Source organism: Mastomys coucha, unplaced genomic scaffold (assembly GCF_008632895.1).
Source record: "Mastomys coucha isolate ucsf_1 unplaced genomic scaffold, UCSF_Mcou_1 pScaffold22, whole genome shotgun sequence".
In the NCBI taxonomy this organism is placed as follows: domain Eukaryota; kingdom Metazoa; phylum Chordata; class Mammalia; order Rodentia; family Muridae; genus Mastomys; species Mastomys coucha.
Genome location: NW_022196905.1, coordinates 194,803,997 through 194,818,289, shown reverse-complemented (window position 1 = coordinate 194,818,289; position 14,293 = coordinate 194,803,997). Strand labels below are relative to the sequence as shown.

Here is a 14,293-nt window from a genome sequence, read left to right as displayed (position 1 = left end):
AAAAAAAAAAAGATACTCCTATAGAAATTAAAATTATTGTGAACAGTACTAGAGATAGGAATACCCAAACAAATTAACTAAATGGTCTGAAAATTTCAAAGAAATAGAAAAGCAACCAGTATCACACCATGAAGAAACACAAACTATAAATAGCCCCACAATTAGTAAGTAGGTTGGACCAGTAATCTAAAGCCTTCAAACAAACAGGTGTAATGGCTTGCTCTGACAATCCCCTGAGAAGCTGAGGCATGAAAAATGCTGCAAGCTCAAATCAGGGCAACTTTTCCAATTATCATGGCTTCAAAATTATAAAATATCCAATACATAGCTTAACCACAGTTGTAAAATACTCATAAAATATTAAAAATACACATTGTTATAACAAAACAATGCTTAAAGAAATCAAAGACATAAATAAAAGCACATCTCATGTAGTTAAGATGACAGTGTAGGGTTTAAGTTCAGTGTATTCCCTTCCAAAATCTAAACGATGTTTTTTGCAGAAATTAAAAAAAAAAAATCTAACATTCATGTGGAATTGCAGAGGAGTCCTACATAAAAAAATTAAAAGTCTTAGAATAAAATCATAGGAGAAAATTTACAATGATGAATAAGTCACTACCTTGTGAGTTACACAAGAAACACAGTCATCCAAAGAAAAAGATGTACTTATAGGAGTCTATTTTTGAAAAGTAAGTTTTGTGCATCAGAGGAAATTATTAACATACCAAAATGTAGCTGCTAGAAACAGCCACCCAAGGTTCACGCTGGATTCTAGTTCATAGTCATACCTGGAATAGAGCTAGTCTTCATTTCACATTCTTGGTTTCTGTTCTGGGTACCATTTGCTATATTGCAGTTCGTTGTTTCAGAGGGTTGTTGACATGGTTACTGTTAATTGTCCACTTGACTCCAAAATCAACTGGCAGATGGGCCGTGGGGCATGCCTGGAGGAGATTTTTCTTGATTAATTGATGTGGGAAGACCCATCTTAATTATGGGTTGGACCTGGGCTGTGTAAGTAGAGAGATTGAAGGTGAACAGTAGTAGCATGCTTACGTTCATTGCTATTTGTCCAGGATTATGGATGTGATAGGACAGGTTCCCTCCAGCTTCTGCCTCTGTGGCTCCCCAGCTACAATGGACTCCAACCTGGAGCTGTAAGCTAAAATAGCCTCTTCCTTACTTACGTTGCTATTCTTGGGTTACTGTATCACAGCAATGGAAAAGAAAACGAATTAAACATTTATTCTCCTGTCACATTACTAGTGATGTTCAAATACAGTTTCTAGGGATTTTTTTTTCTCCCTCACAACAATGGTTGGTGTTGCTCTTCCAGCTTGTTTATCTGATTATCTGACATTTATACTTCAAATGCACACACACACACACTTCCCACGATAAAGATCAATGTAAAAACAGCAGGCTCAATGAAATAGGTCACAGTTGTCCCAACACTGGCACAATGTCCTTCAAGTTTGAATTTGCTACCTTAACTGAATTGTCAATATTTGAAAATTGGTATAGGTCATGGGAAATTCCAGGTGTTTCTGTTTTTCAGGGATGCTCTGCCTACCTGGCCACATGCATGACCTTCTTCAGTGGTTCTAAAACCATGTGGATAGATACATATTTACTTGTCCTCTTCTCCTCACCAGCCCTGAAACATTCCCGCATTGGTCTAGGTCTTTGCCATTCATCATTTTATGATCTCCCCTTCTATCTCAAATTGCCTGCTTTTAGCCATATTAGTGTTTTAAACTACATACATCTGAAAATATTAAGTTGAGATTAATATTACCAGGAATATATTTTCAGTGTGTAAGGGCATATATTAAGAAAGATAAAATTATAAAGTTTATCAAATAATGAAAATGATTGACATTTCTTCAAATTTGCTTTTAAGGCAACCATGTCCCAGGTCAGGCAAGTGGGACTGCTGGCTGCTGGATGTCAGCCATGGAACAAAGATGTATGTGCTGCCAACGGAGACCGGTTTGCATACTGCGCAACTCTGGCCATCTATATATACCAGGTCTAATAGCACGGATTATTTTAATTTATGATTATAGTGCACATAGTTATTTTTGACTAATATTTGCATTAACTTACTTAATTGATACTTGTATTTTCCCTTTGAATATGTACATTAGCTGTGTAAATTAGAAGCAATGACATTGACCTTAATTAAATTTGTATTTTTAAATCCTATCTAAACTGCTTTTAAAATTATGGTATATGAATAGAAAGTGCTTAAAATTATTATTAGGAAGTGAAGAAATGTGTCTGTGGTTAAGAACACTTACTGCTCTTCCAAAGAACCTGAGTTTTCCAGAGCCCACAACAAAACTAACAATGGGCTATAATTCCAGCTACAGAGGATCTGATGTACTTCTCTGGCCTCCATGAGCACTGTATTTATATGTGCCCACACAGACTCACATACATATACATACATGTGCAAAAAATAAAATCTCTTTAAATAATACAACTTAAAATGATTATCACTTGCAATGCTAGCCAGATATAAATGCTCATGTTATCAAAAATTATCCAAGAAAAGCTATAGTTATAGAAAGAGACAAAAATACAGATGAGAAGTCTTAGGAAATGGCTATGATATTACTCAAAATTTGATATGTCAAGATATTCACTGTGGCCTTATTAGTAAAGCAGAAAGGAGAAGATATTGAAATACTGAGCAATAACATGAGGGCTTGTTCTTGAGTGTCTTCTGAATCTGATGATAGAAATGCAACCAGGAGCAAATGAGGCTGTTCCTCCTTACAGACCTCATGCTCTGAAAAAGAGCAAGAGCCTGAGAGGGGATTACGTATTCAAATGGATTCAGGAAGTGTTACATGGATTATGAAATATACACCGGGACAGACTCGATGATACAGGCAAAGTTTTGGGGGGGAGTTGTGGATTTAAGGAGCTTGGGCTGAAAATGTATTTTGGAGGAGTGGCTTTTGAAGTCATAAGCTGGGATGGTGAGTAAATAAAAGTGAGAAAATCAGTGGGGAGAGCATTAGGCCAAGCTAGAGCAATGACAAGACAAGAGGTTTGACCACATAGGAAACCATAGGCTAATATTGTCAAGTAGGATTTTACTTTAAGCATGTGGTGAAAGAAAAATATAATCTTTAATGATTATTTTTTTACACTATAAAACATACTGCAAAGATTCTCTGGTATGTAAAAAGAAAAAGACCAACCTTAATGAAGGTATAAAACATAATAAATCCAAGTGACAAATTAACAAGAAACTAAATCGTGAAGTAATTAATGGAAGAATTTATAAATGAAATAGGAAAAGTGGTGAATTCATGTCATCCACGTACCCATGCAAATACAATAAAGCCACCCAGAATATATAACCCGTCTATTATACCATTAATAGTTTAAAAACTAATACCTGAATTATTTCATAGAATGAGAGAGAATGAGAGTGAGAGAGAGAGAGAGAGAGAGAGGGAGAGGGAGAGGGAGAGGGAGAGGGAGAGAGAGACAGACTGAGAGACAGAGAGAGACAGAGATTGAGAGACAGAGACACAGACAGAGAGACATGGAGAGACACTAGAAGCCAAGAGAGCTCCTGTCTAAAATGGCAGACTTACATAGGAAAGCGAAGCTGGGGAAAGGGAATGGAGGCTCCTGGGACTGACAGGTTAGGTTTAGAGTAGAAGGCAAGCCAGGACTCTGTAATAGAGACTTGCTGAGAGAGCTCTAATACCCATCACAGAGTTAGCCACACTTTGGTATGCTAATAGGTACCACCAAGTTACCCATTTGTCCTGAGTTTCTCTGGGACCTGTCAGATACATCAAGAGAAAGGGGCATTCAATACATTCCCTTGTGGAGCCACTGTTGACCCCACCAGGTTCCAGTAGATTATCCTAATCCAGCACTCACACAGATGGTCCTGGTTAAAATAAATAATCACACACACACACACACACACACACACACACATGCACGCACGCATGCACGCACGCACACACACACATGCACACACACAGTCATGCATCTAGAAAAGACAGATAGAGAGCCTAGTGGGAGACAATAACCATATGCATTATACTCACAGAGATAATAAAAAACAATAAATGTTTAAAAAAAATAAACATTTTAATATTTTAGAGAATCATTTTCAAACATGATTGAAAACTTTTTAAAAGTTGTTTAAAAAACAGTCAAGTGGTTCTTTTTAACTAACTGATTTTTAAAATAGACTTTAAGACCCATTCATGTTTTTTCTGTAAAAAAAAAAAAGGTTGTTTACTTAAACTAATTTTTGTTCAAATATTGTAAAAATAAACCTTTTGTTTTATTGGTATTCATTTGTTTGTTTTCAAGAATGGGTTTCTCCCTGTGCCCCTGGCTGTCCTGGATCTTGCTCTGCAGACCAGACTGGCCTCGAACTCAGAGATCTGCCTGCCTCTGCCTCTCAAGTTAAAAAAGGTTTTACATTTCATAAATGCATTGATAAAAATGCAATAAAATATAAAATATGCATGTTTAAAATTTAAACATTTACTTTCCTACCGATAATATGAAATCTTTGTTTCCTCTGTTTTCAAATGGTTTCTCTCAGCTTACTGAATTCATTGAATGAAAACCAAGGCATGACATGAATTCATATTTATTACTCTGTAAACCAGTATTTCTGTGCATAGCTTCTGTTTTATATAATGTGATTACTAATCAAGAGCATGTTATTTAAAAAGAAGAACTCAACTGTTTGACATGCTTTGTTTTAGTTGGATCACCGTTATAATGAATTCAAACTTCATGCAATTATGTCGGAACATAAAAAAACAATCACGGCAATTTCATGGTGTCCACATAACCCTGACCTGTTTGCAAGCGGCAGTACCGATAACTTAGTGATCATTTGGAACGTGGCCGAGCAAAAAGTCATTGCTAAACTCGACAACATCAAAGGTACATTTGTCCCTAAAATGTATTTTATCAAGTAAAATTGTTTATATTTCAACAATCACAAGTTGTTTAATTAATTTAGGTTTTAAAAGAATATTTAAAATTTCTAGTAGTAACATGTATAATAATATGTTTCATGCGATGACAAGTTTAGAGATACAGAACTGAAACAAAATCTCTCTAAATTCCATAGGAGGTATGATTAACTAAAGATGTAGCCAATAATAAACAATTAAATTAACATTCAAATCTAATATGGAAATTTCCAGAATAAATGCATAAACAAAACTAGAAAAAATAATTAGGTAAATAACAGGGCTTGCCTGTTCATTAGTGTATTCTAATCTTTAACAAATATGGACAATATGTGAAGTTAGTACCCATCTACCTAATACCCTGACGAGCATGTTTTGTGACTTTCTGTGTGACTTGGTAGAGATGCAAACTTGTTTCTAGAAACAGGTATCTAGGAACTCAGTAATATCACTAGCTTTTTGTTTGTTTGTTTGTTTGTTTGAGGTTTCTCTGTGAAGCCCTGGATGTCCTAGAACTACCTTTGTAGACCAGGCTAGCCTTGAACTTACAGAGATCCACCTGCTTCTGCCTCCCAAGTGCTGGGATTAAAGGCATGCCATTACTACTGGCCACAATCCTTTCTTCTACTCAACTTTGAGAATTCTTTCATTTTAACTGTAATATACTTAATTAAATATATAATTAATATATAACTAATCATTTTATGCTAAATATAATAATTCCCTTTATTTTTCAGTACCAATGATAGTTCAGTGATTATTTATAATTATGTAAGATATTTCTAGATATAATTCCATATTCAGTTTCTTTTAAAACTCACATAAATAATTTTGAGATTGAATACTGAGACACAACTATTGCACTGACTTAATTTTATTCAAAATGTCTTTACTATATTCTAACATATAATTGCAATATTGATATTTCATGCACATTCATCCCTATGTTTTCTGTAACGATAATGCCCTTGTTAATGTTTAGCCGCATTTAATAGATTTAGTATAGTGTCTTTTAAATTTAGATCATTAAAAATGTTTAAAAGATTAGTAAAAGGAACCAATTTTATTACTCAATGGTGTTTTTGAGTTAATTCCAAAATTAGAGTAATTTTCAACTGTAAGAAGTACATTTTATTTGGAAATTCATATAGTCTGTTTGATATCACTTAGTATAACCACTTATTAGACAGTAAGTAACGTTTGAGAAAGATATTTCTCAAACCTTTCATCAACCTTTGAGAAAGATATTTATAAAGTCAGCCATTTAATGAACTTCCATTAATATAGTTGATTGGTATTCTTGGGTTTTTAGCATGTCACTGAGGAATCAAAATCCACATTACTTCCAGCAATGAGCACTGTGATGTAAAAATGGCTATTTGTGGCTTCCGTTAGGAGGTTTCGTATATCTCCATATTTTCTAATAATGTTAGTCAAAAGTCCTATAAGTATTGTTTACATAATTACAGTGCTTATACCTGATACTTTACATTTTTGTAAATAACCTTATATAACATAAAAACTCTACCTGAAGTTAATAAATTAACTTCAAGATAAAGAAATTGAAGATACGCAATGCATTGTTCTCTTAAAGTCATAGCACAAGAACTGTACTAGCTTATGTTTGGAAATAAAAATTTAGACTGGGCATGGTGGTGCGTGCCTTTAATCCTAGTACTTTCGAGGCAGGGGCAGGTCTATCCCTGTGAATTTGAGGCCAGCCTGGTCTACATAATGAGTTCAGGACATCCAAAGCTACATAGCTACATAGCTATCTTAAAACAAAACAAAACAAAACAAAAAACACAAGGTCTTGGCACAAGACCTTGGGCACAAACTCCGAAGCCAGTCCCACAACACCCAGAGGACACTCCTTTCCCAAACGTTCTAACACGCCCAGGGTCAGAGGTGAGGAGGACACAACATCTGTCCTAACACTGGGAGTTAGGATCAGCAGGACCCACACACTCAGGAACTCCGACAGCCCAGTGGTATTGGTTCCTTCCTGTCTGTCTGAGCCTGGACCCTAAGCAGACCTTGAGTGCAAACTCCTCAGCCAGTCTCACAACACCCAGAGGAAGCTCCACTCCCAGGCGCTCTAACAAGCCCAGGATCACAGGATACCAGAATCATAGGATCATAGAGACAGCTTGACTCTGAGGAGTTCTGATACAACCAGGATCACAGGAAGGACAGGCTCCAGTCAGATTTAGCAAGGGCAGGTAGCACTAGAGATAACCAGATGGTGGGGGGCAAGCGTAAGAAAATAAATAGCATAAACCAAGGTTACTTGGTATCATCAGAACCCAATACTCCTACCATAGCAAGTCCTGGACATACCATCACACCAGGAAAGCAAGATTCAGATATAAAATCATGTCTCATGATAATGATACAGGATTTTAAGAAAGACATAAATAACTCCCTCAACGAAATACAGGAGAACACAGGTAAACAGCTAGAAGCCCTTCAAGAGGAAATAAAAAAAAATCCCTTTAAAAACTACAGGAAAACACAATCAAACAGGTAAAGGAAATGAACAAAACCATACAGAATCAAAAAATGGAAATAGAAACAATAAAGAAATCAGAAAGAGCGACAACCCTGGAGATAGAAAACCTAGGAAAGAAATCAGGAGTCATAGATGCAACAGAACACAAGAGATAGAAGAAAGAATCTCAGGGACAGAAGACACCACAGAAAACATTGACACAACAGTCAAAGAAAATGCAAAAAGCAAAAAGCTCCTAACACAGAACATCCAGGAAATCCAGGATGCAATGAGAAGACCAAACCTAAGGAGGTAAAGAAGAGAGTGAAAACTCCCAAGGTAATGGACCAGTAAATATCTTCAACAAAATTATAGAAGAAAACTTCCCTAACCAAAGAAAGAGATGCCCATGAATATACAAGAAGCTTATAGAACTCCAAATAGACTGGACCAGAAAATAAATTCCTCCCGTCACATAATAATCAAAACACTAAATCCACAAAACAAAGAAAGAATTTTAAAAGCAGTAAGGGAAAAAGGTAAAGTAACATATAAAGGCAGACCTATCAGAAGTACACCAGATTTCTCACCAGAGACTGTGAAAGCTACAAGATCCTGGGCAGGTGTCATACAGACCCTAAGAGAACACAAATGCCAGCCCAGGCTACTGTACCCAGCAAAACTCTCAATTACCATAGATGGAGAAAACAAGATATTTCATGCCAAAATGAAATTTACACAATATCATTCCACAAAATCCAGCCCTAAAGGAAAATAGATGGAAAACACCAACATAAGGAGCAAAACTACACCCTAGAAGAAGCAAGAAAGTAATCTTTCAACAAACCCACACAAACCTAATTCAACCTCTTACAACAAAAACAACAGGAAGTAACAGTTACTTTTTCTTAATATCTTAATATGAAAATTAATATTAACAATATATCCTAATCGATTGAAATCCAAAAATGTGAGGAATTAGAAATTTGTTGACTGTTATCCAATTGTCTCTCTAATTTGGTAATTGGAGAAATACGTCCAATATTGTACAATCCATATCACTTTCTGCTTGTTTGTATGTGACAGTGTCTTGCTGGGTTCCACATAATGTTCTTGAAATCTTGCTTCTCCTATCTCAGCCTCTCTATTAGTAGTATTGTTTATTTCATGTTTTTACACTATACTATGGTTTTCAGAATAGCTTACATATTTCAAAAGTATTTATACAGCCAAAAGAAATGTAGACAATTAACTTGGGAGGTGGCTTGTAAGAGAACAACAAAGAGTGAGACTGAATGCTTTGCTTGATGTTTGTAACTATTGTATCAAGTTTGAAGAAGATGACTTTATAAGTTACTCTTTCTCTGAGATGAATGCTTTTCCAAATTATCACAGCCAACAAACCAGATTCTTACCCTCACCTAATGTCTGTGCCACCCTCCAAGCAGAACCATTGTTCATTGAAACAGTTGGTGAATGACTTTATGGATAGACCATCTTAATATACCCACCATTTCTTAAATGAATGTAACCTGTTCTCTGTGGGCTGAGAATAAAGTCACTCACTCAAGTCAATTAGCTTTAACCATAGCAGGAAGTCTGTATCCAAAAATTATGCCTATAATTCATTCCTTGGAGCAGCAGAACTGTCAACTCTCAGCTTATCTATGATGGAGGTAAAAATCCTTTGGTGATGTAAGGATCATTGAAGTACAGCCTTATTACAATGAAACCCAATTTCTAAAGATTGTTCTTATTTTGGGCTTGTACCACAGTAAGAGCCAAGATTTTAAGCTGTACTAAATACAAAACAAACAAAAAGACTTTATATATTTATGTTCATTTTAAAAAATACTGGTAGTGATGTATTATTTTCAAATATACAGTTAATATGCTTGGAGTTATTTAAAATTTATATTGAGAAAAATGTATGTATTTTCAGTATTGCTGTAGACAAGCATCTACATAACACTGTTAAATTGATTGTTGATTTATATCAAACAACTTTTATAATACTAATTTTTATTGTTATAATATTTTATAAATTTCAAGGAATATGACAAAAAAAGATAGTGTAGGTGTTGAAGAGGGGGTCTATGGGAGAAGTTGGGGTACAAAACGGAAACAAAAATGTGATTTAATTCTATTTACTTAAAATATGTTCTTTAAATATTAACAAATTCAGATAACTTGAAATCATGTAACTTTTCTCATCATAATGCCATAAAAGTTAAATCAACTTTAAAAAGCATAAAGACAAAACAAAACAAAACAACCTTTAGCCACGAAGCAGTGGAGCATGCCTTTTGAGACCATCGTGGTCTGCAGAGTAAGTTCCAGGGGCAACCATGGCTACACAGAAAAACTCTGCCTCAAAAGAATAATAAAAAAATAAATAAATAAGTGCACTTCAGAAGTACAGACATTCCCAGCTTTGTCAAGTATTACTTATCAAACTTTATTTGTATCTGATATATTTCTGAATAAGACTTTAGTTTATCAACCATAGTTTCCCATGTCCCTGGATGTACAATTTAAAAGGACTTCTTCACTGGCCTTTGTAAAAGAATTGAATGTCTGTGATAACAGTTTGGGTAAATTCTATTTAATTTTTTCATCGAAAATTTTCAAAGGCTTACTGCTAACCCCTCCAGGTTCTTTCTCAACACCTCCCTAATTTGAAAATTAAACATTTAATACTGTATTTATACATTTTTAAGTGCTGTCATTTTTGGAATCAATGTCAGTTCTTGCGGTATCTTAGACTTCATATATTTGGAAATTGAACTTCAGCAAAGGAAAAATTGCTGTCCAGTAAAATTTTTGATCTTCCACATACAGTATTGTACCTGTGTGGTTTTCATTTCAATTCGTTTTTTTTCCCTCGTAAACAAACCTGTGTAGTGGAAATGAGTATTAGATTTGCCTCTTTGTTAAATGTTAAAGTTGTCACCAGCTCCACACAATAGCATAATGAGTAACCTTGCATATTCCAAACATCAAAAATGGTAGACTAAATGAGTCAGTATTCCTTATGTATATCACCTATAGTTCTTAGGACTCTCTTATAAGGACAATTCCCAATCAAGAAGTTGGTTGGTTTTTAAAATAATGAAGTAATTCTTATATTTCAATTTTTGTGAATTTGGAATGCCAACAACGGTTGTACAAATCTTTCACCCACCTTTCTATCATGCATGTTCTTGTTTGATCTTTTCCAGAGACACCTGCCTGTCTTGGCTGGTGCTGGAACACAGACGATGCTGTGGCATTTGCTTCCCAGAAGGGTCCTCTCCTCATTTGGACCATCTCCGGACCAGATAGTGGAGTGTCTGTACACAAAGAAGCCCACAGTTTTGTGTCTGACATTTGCATATTTAGGTGGCACACCCAAAAGAAAGGAAAAGTTGCATTTGGCCATATGGATGGAAGCATATCAATTTTTCAGCCTGGTAAGTATTTAATTGGCTTGATCCTGTCTATTTTCTTAGCAAATACACTTTCTTATTTGCATATTTGCATGCATGTATTAGTCACACACACACACACACACACACACACACACACACACATATAAATTCAAACCATGGAAACAAAACAGAAGAACCTGAAATGTGAATGCTGTTGGGTGTATCTAATCTTCTGGTATTGCAAAAAGATATTGTCATTTACAAAATTCGTGCTTGAAAACCACACAATTGACTTACAAACCAAAGAACAAAACAACTTGAACAGAAGAAGTTGGCTCACAGTTTGACTCACAATGTGGCAGGTTTCAGTCTCTAATCAATTATCCTCATTGCTTTGAACCTATATGAGCATATTACACATCAGGCAGAACTTATGTCAGAAAAATCTTATTCCTCATGTGGCTGGGTGTGGAAAAGAGAAGAGGAAGAAAAATTAATCCCAGTCTCCACTTCAAAGGCATGCTCCTAGTAATCTAAAACTTCCTAGTAAAACCTGTTTTTTAAAAAATATTTTTCTCTTATTTTTGTGATTACAATGTAATTTCATAATTTTCCCTTTCCCTTTCCTTCTTCCAAAACACTCACACACCCTCTTTCAAATTCATGAACTCTTTTATCATTAATTGTTATGTGCATATATGAGAAATTTATATTTTCTCCCTACGGGCACAATATATATTCCTAAATACAATACAGTCAGATGTACAATGTTATTCATATGTATGTTTTAGAAACTGCCCATTTGATATTGGAAAGCCAGAGTCTGATTTTTTTTTTAAAGCTCCACTACCTCCCCCCAGCACCACAGGCTGTGGACCAAACCTTCACAGGAGCCCTTGGAGGACTCTCCACGTGGCTAATTATAGCAGTGCTTCCAGTCAAATTTGACAACATGTTAGTATAAGCACACTGATGAAACTATTACCCAGATTGGGCTGAATCCTAAGGTTCATGTGATGTACACTTTACTTATGCTACACCATAGCGCACAGCCACCTTCCTGTCATTCGTGCAGCACTGTTTGAACTAACCCCCTCCAATCCTTTGTCATTGCTTCGAATTTTCACGTCAGCCCTTTATATCTGCACTTACTGAAAATAAGTCAAATCAAGAAGAATTTTAATTTGGGAAGTAACATTGTTTTCTTATATAATATATAAAATGATGTCCCTTTTTGATAGAGATACTGCCATACCACTGTTCTCTGTGAGGTGTTATCCTTCACGGAGACAGTGACAGTAAATCTTTGAACTCCTAGTCACTTAACTGGACTCACTGGGCCTGTTATGAATTATTGCCTGGATTTATATTCATTTTAAGAGATAAGCAATAATAAAATATAGCTCAAAAATTAAAAGTCACCTCAAACTCTCTCCTCTCAGAAATAAGTGCCGTTAACTTTGGAAAGCATACTGCATTTTCAGCTACCCTGACTCTCTGATACTATGTAACTATTGACTGGATCAATGGGTAGATAAAGGTGATCTTTCAAGAAAAGGACCCAAAGAGCTGAAGGGTTTGCAACCCCTTAGGACAAACAACAATATGAACTAACTAGTACCCTCAGAGATCCCAGGGACTAAACTACCAACCAAAGAGTACACGTGATGGGACTCATGACTCCAGCAGCATATGTACAGCAGAGGATGGCCAAGTTGGTCATCAATGGGAGGAGAGGCCCTTGGTCCTGTGAAGGTTCTATGCCCCAGTGTAGGAGAATGCCAGGGCCAGGAAGCAGGAGAGGGTGGGTTGGTGAGCAGAGGGACAGGGGAGGGAACAGGGTTTTTTTTTCAGAGGGGAAACCGGGAAAGGGGCCAGCATTCAAAATGCAAATAAAGAAAATATCTAATAAAAAGAATAAACAAAATTAACAGGTACCTTATATTCACCTTTTCTTACAGCAATAAAGAATCAGATTTAATGGAAGTTTTTTTTGTGAGTGTTTTTTGTTGGTTTTATATTTTCTCCCTATGGGCACAGTAAACTGATTTCTTTATCCTTTTCTTTAGACATTTAACCTCAAAATCAAAATATCAACAGGTGTATGATATCCCTACCTTCCTTTGACTACTGTTTTTAGTATAGAAGCTGCTAAACTTCTATTACAAGATTTTCTTCATGTCTGATAGCCCATGAAACCTGACTTTATAAATAAAACATAACATTAATAGCACATATCAATAAAATATTATCAAGTATGTTCTTCTGATAGCTGACTACAAACCTTTAAGATTTTTATCTACCTATTACAATAAAAACATCAGAAAAGAGGTAATGAATATAATCTATTATCATTTAGGGTATTGAAGTTTAAAGCAACATGAGTCAGGCATGTCCAAGCCAAGCCTGTGGGCTACCTGAAGTGACCTAGGGAAGCCAGGGATGGAGCCCAATACAAAATCACAAATTTACTTAAAGCAATAAGAGATTTTTACATTTTTGTCAGTTTTGTTGGCTTTTTTGTTCTTTGGTTTGTAACTCAATTGTGTGAGTTCTCAAGCACGAATTTTGTAAATGACAGTGTCTTTTTGCAATGCCACCAGAAATGTGTATATAAATTTTATATATATATATATATATACACATATGTATATGTATATATATATTAGAATACTTTTGAAAGACCACAAAGTTAATAGGCATGAGTAAATACCTAGGTTCCTTAAGAAACAGCTAGTTAGTTTTCAGCTAATAAGTCTTTTTATGACTTTTTAATATTATTATATTATTTTATATTAATAATTTTATATTTCATATTATTATGCACATTACTCTTATCACACCAAATAGATGTTTAAGTAGTACTTATTTTGATAAAGTACAAATTTCTCTTTGTGTATATATATATGGGAACTGTGCATGTCTGTATGAGTGTGTGTGAATGTGTGTGCATGAGTGTGTGTGTTAATGTCTTGAGTGTGTGTGTTAATGTCTTGTGTGTGTGTGTATGTCTTATGAGTGTATGAGTAAGTGTGTATGTGAGTATGCATGTATATGTGTGTGTGAGTGTATGTTTTTCCAGATGCATGTTAGTGTGCAGGGCATATGTTTCTAGGCCAGAGAAGAGCTTCAGGAATTATTCTTCAGTGAGGCCATTGCCTTAATTTTTGAGACAGGCTGTCACACAGGAGGGAGCTTGCACATAGAGCTAGAATAACTGACTAGCAAGCTCCAGGACTCTATGTGTCTCTACCTCCCAAATGCTAGGATTATAACCACGTGCCACCATGCCCAGAATTCTGGGGATTGAATTCAGATCCTTTTACTTTTAAGGCAAGCACTGAGCTGTCTTCCCACACTCTGTAACTGTGCTTTTAAACAAGCATGCCCTTTGAAGTTATAATTCTTCCAAC

The 14,293-nt window shown here is 35.5% G+C and overlaps 1 protein-coding gene across 7 annotated transcripts in view; it reads left to right on the top strand.

Moving 5' to 3' along the window:
- The window catches only part of Wdr17 (WD repeat domain 17), a 100,281-nt gene that overhangs the window by 30,551 nt on the left and 55,437 nt on the right, over positions 1-14,293 (top strand). For 4 of the 7 annotated variants that reach the window (XM_031339831.1, XM_031339830.1, XM_031339829.1 and 1 more), the window contains 3 exons: positions 1,907-2,035; positions 4,764-4,947; positions 10,692-10,922. In XM_031339831.1, the coding sequence (XP_031195691.1) occupies positions 1,913-2,035; positions 4,764-4,947; positions 10,692-10,922 (538 nt within the window). In that variant the 5' untranslated portion in view covers positions 1,907-1,912. The remainder of the gene's footprint in view (positions 1-1,906; positions 2,036-4,763; positions 4,948-10,691; positions 10,923-14,293) is intronic. The other 3 variants (XM_031339833.1, XM_031339832.1, XM_031339834.1) reach the window with 2 other exon arrangements.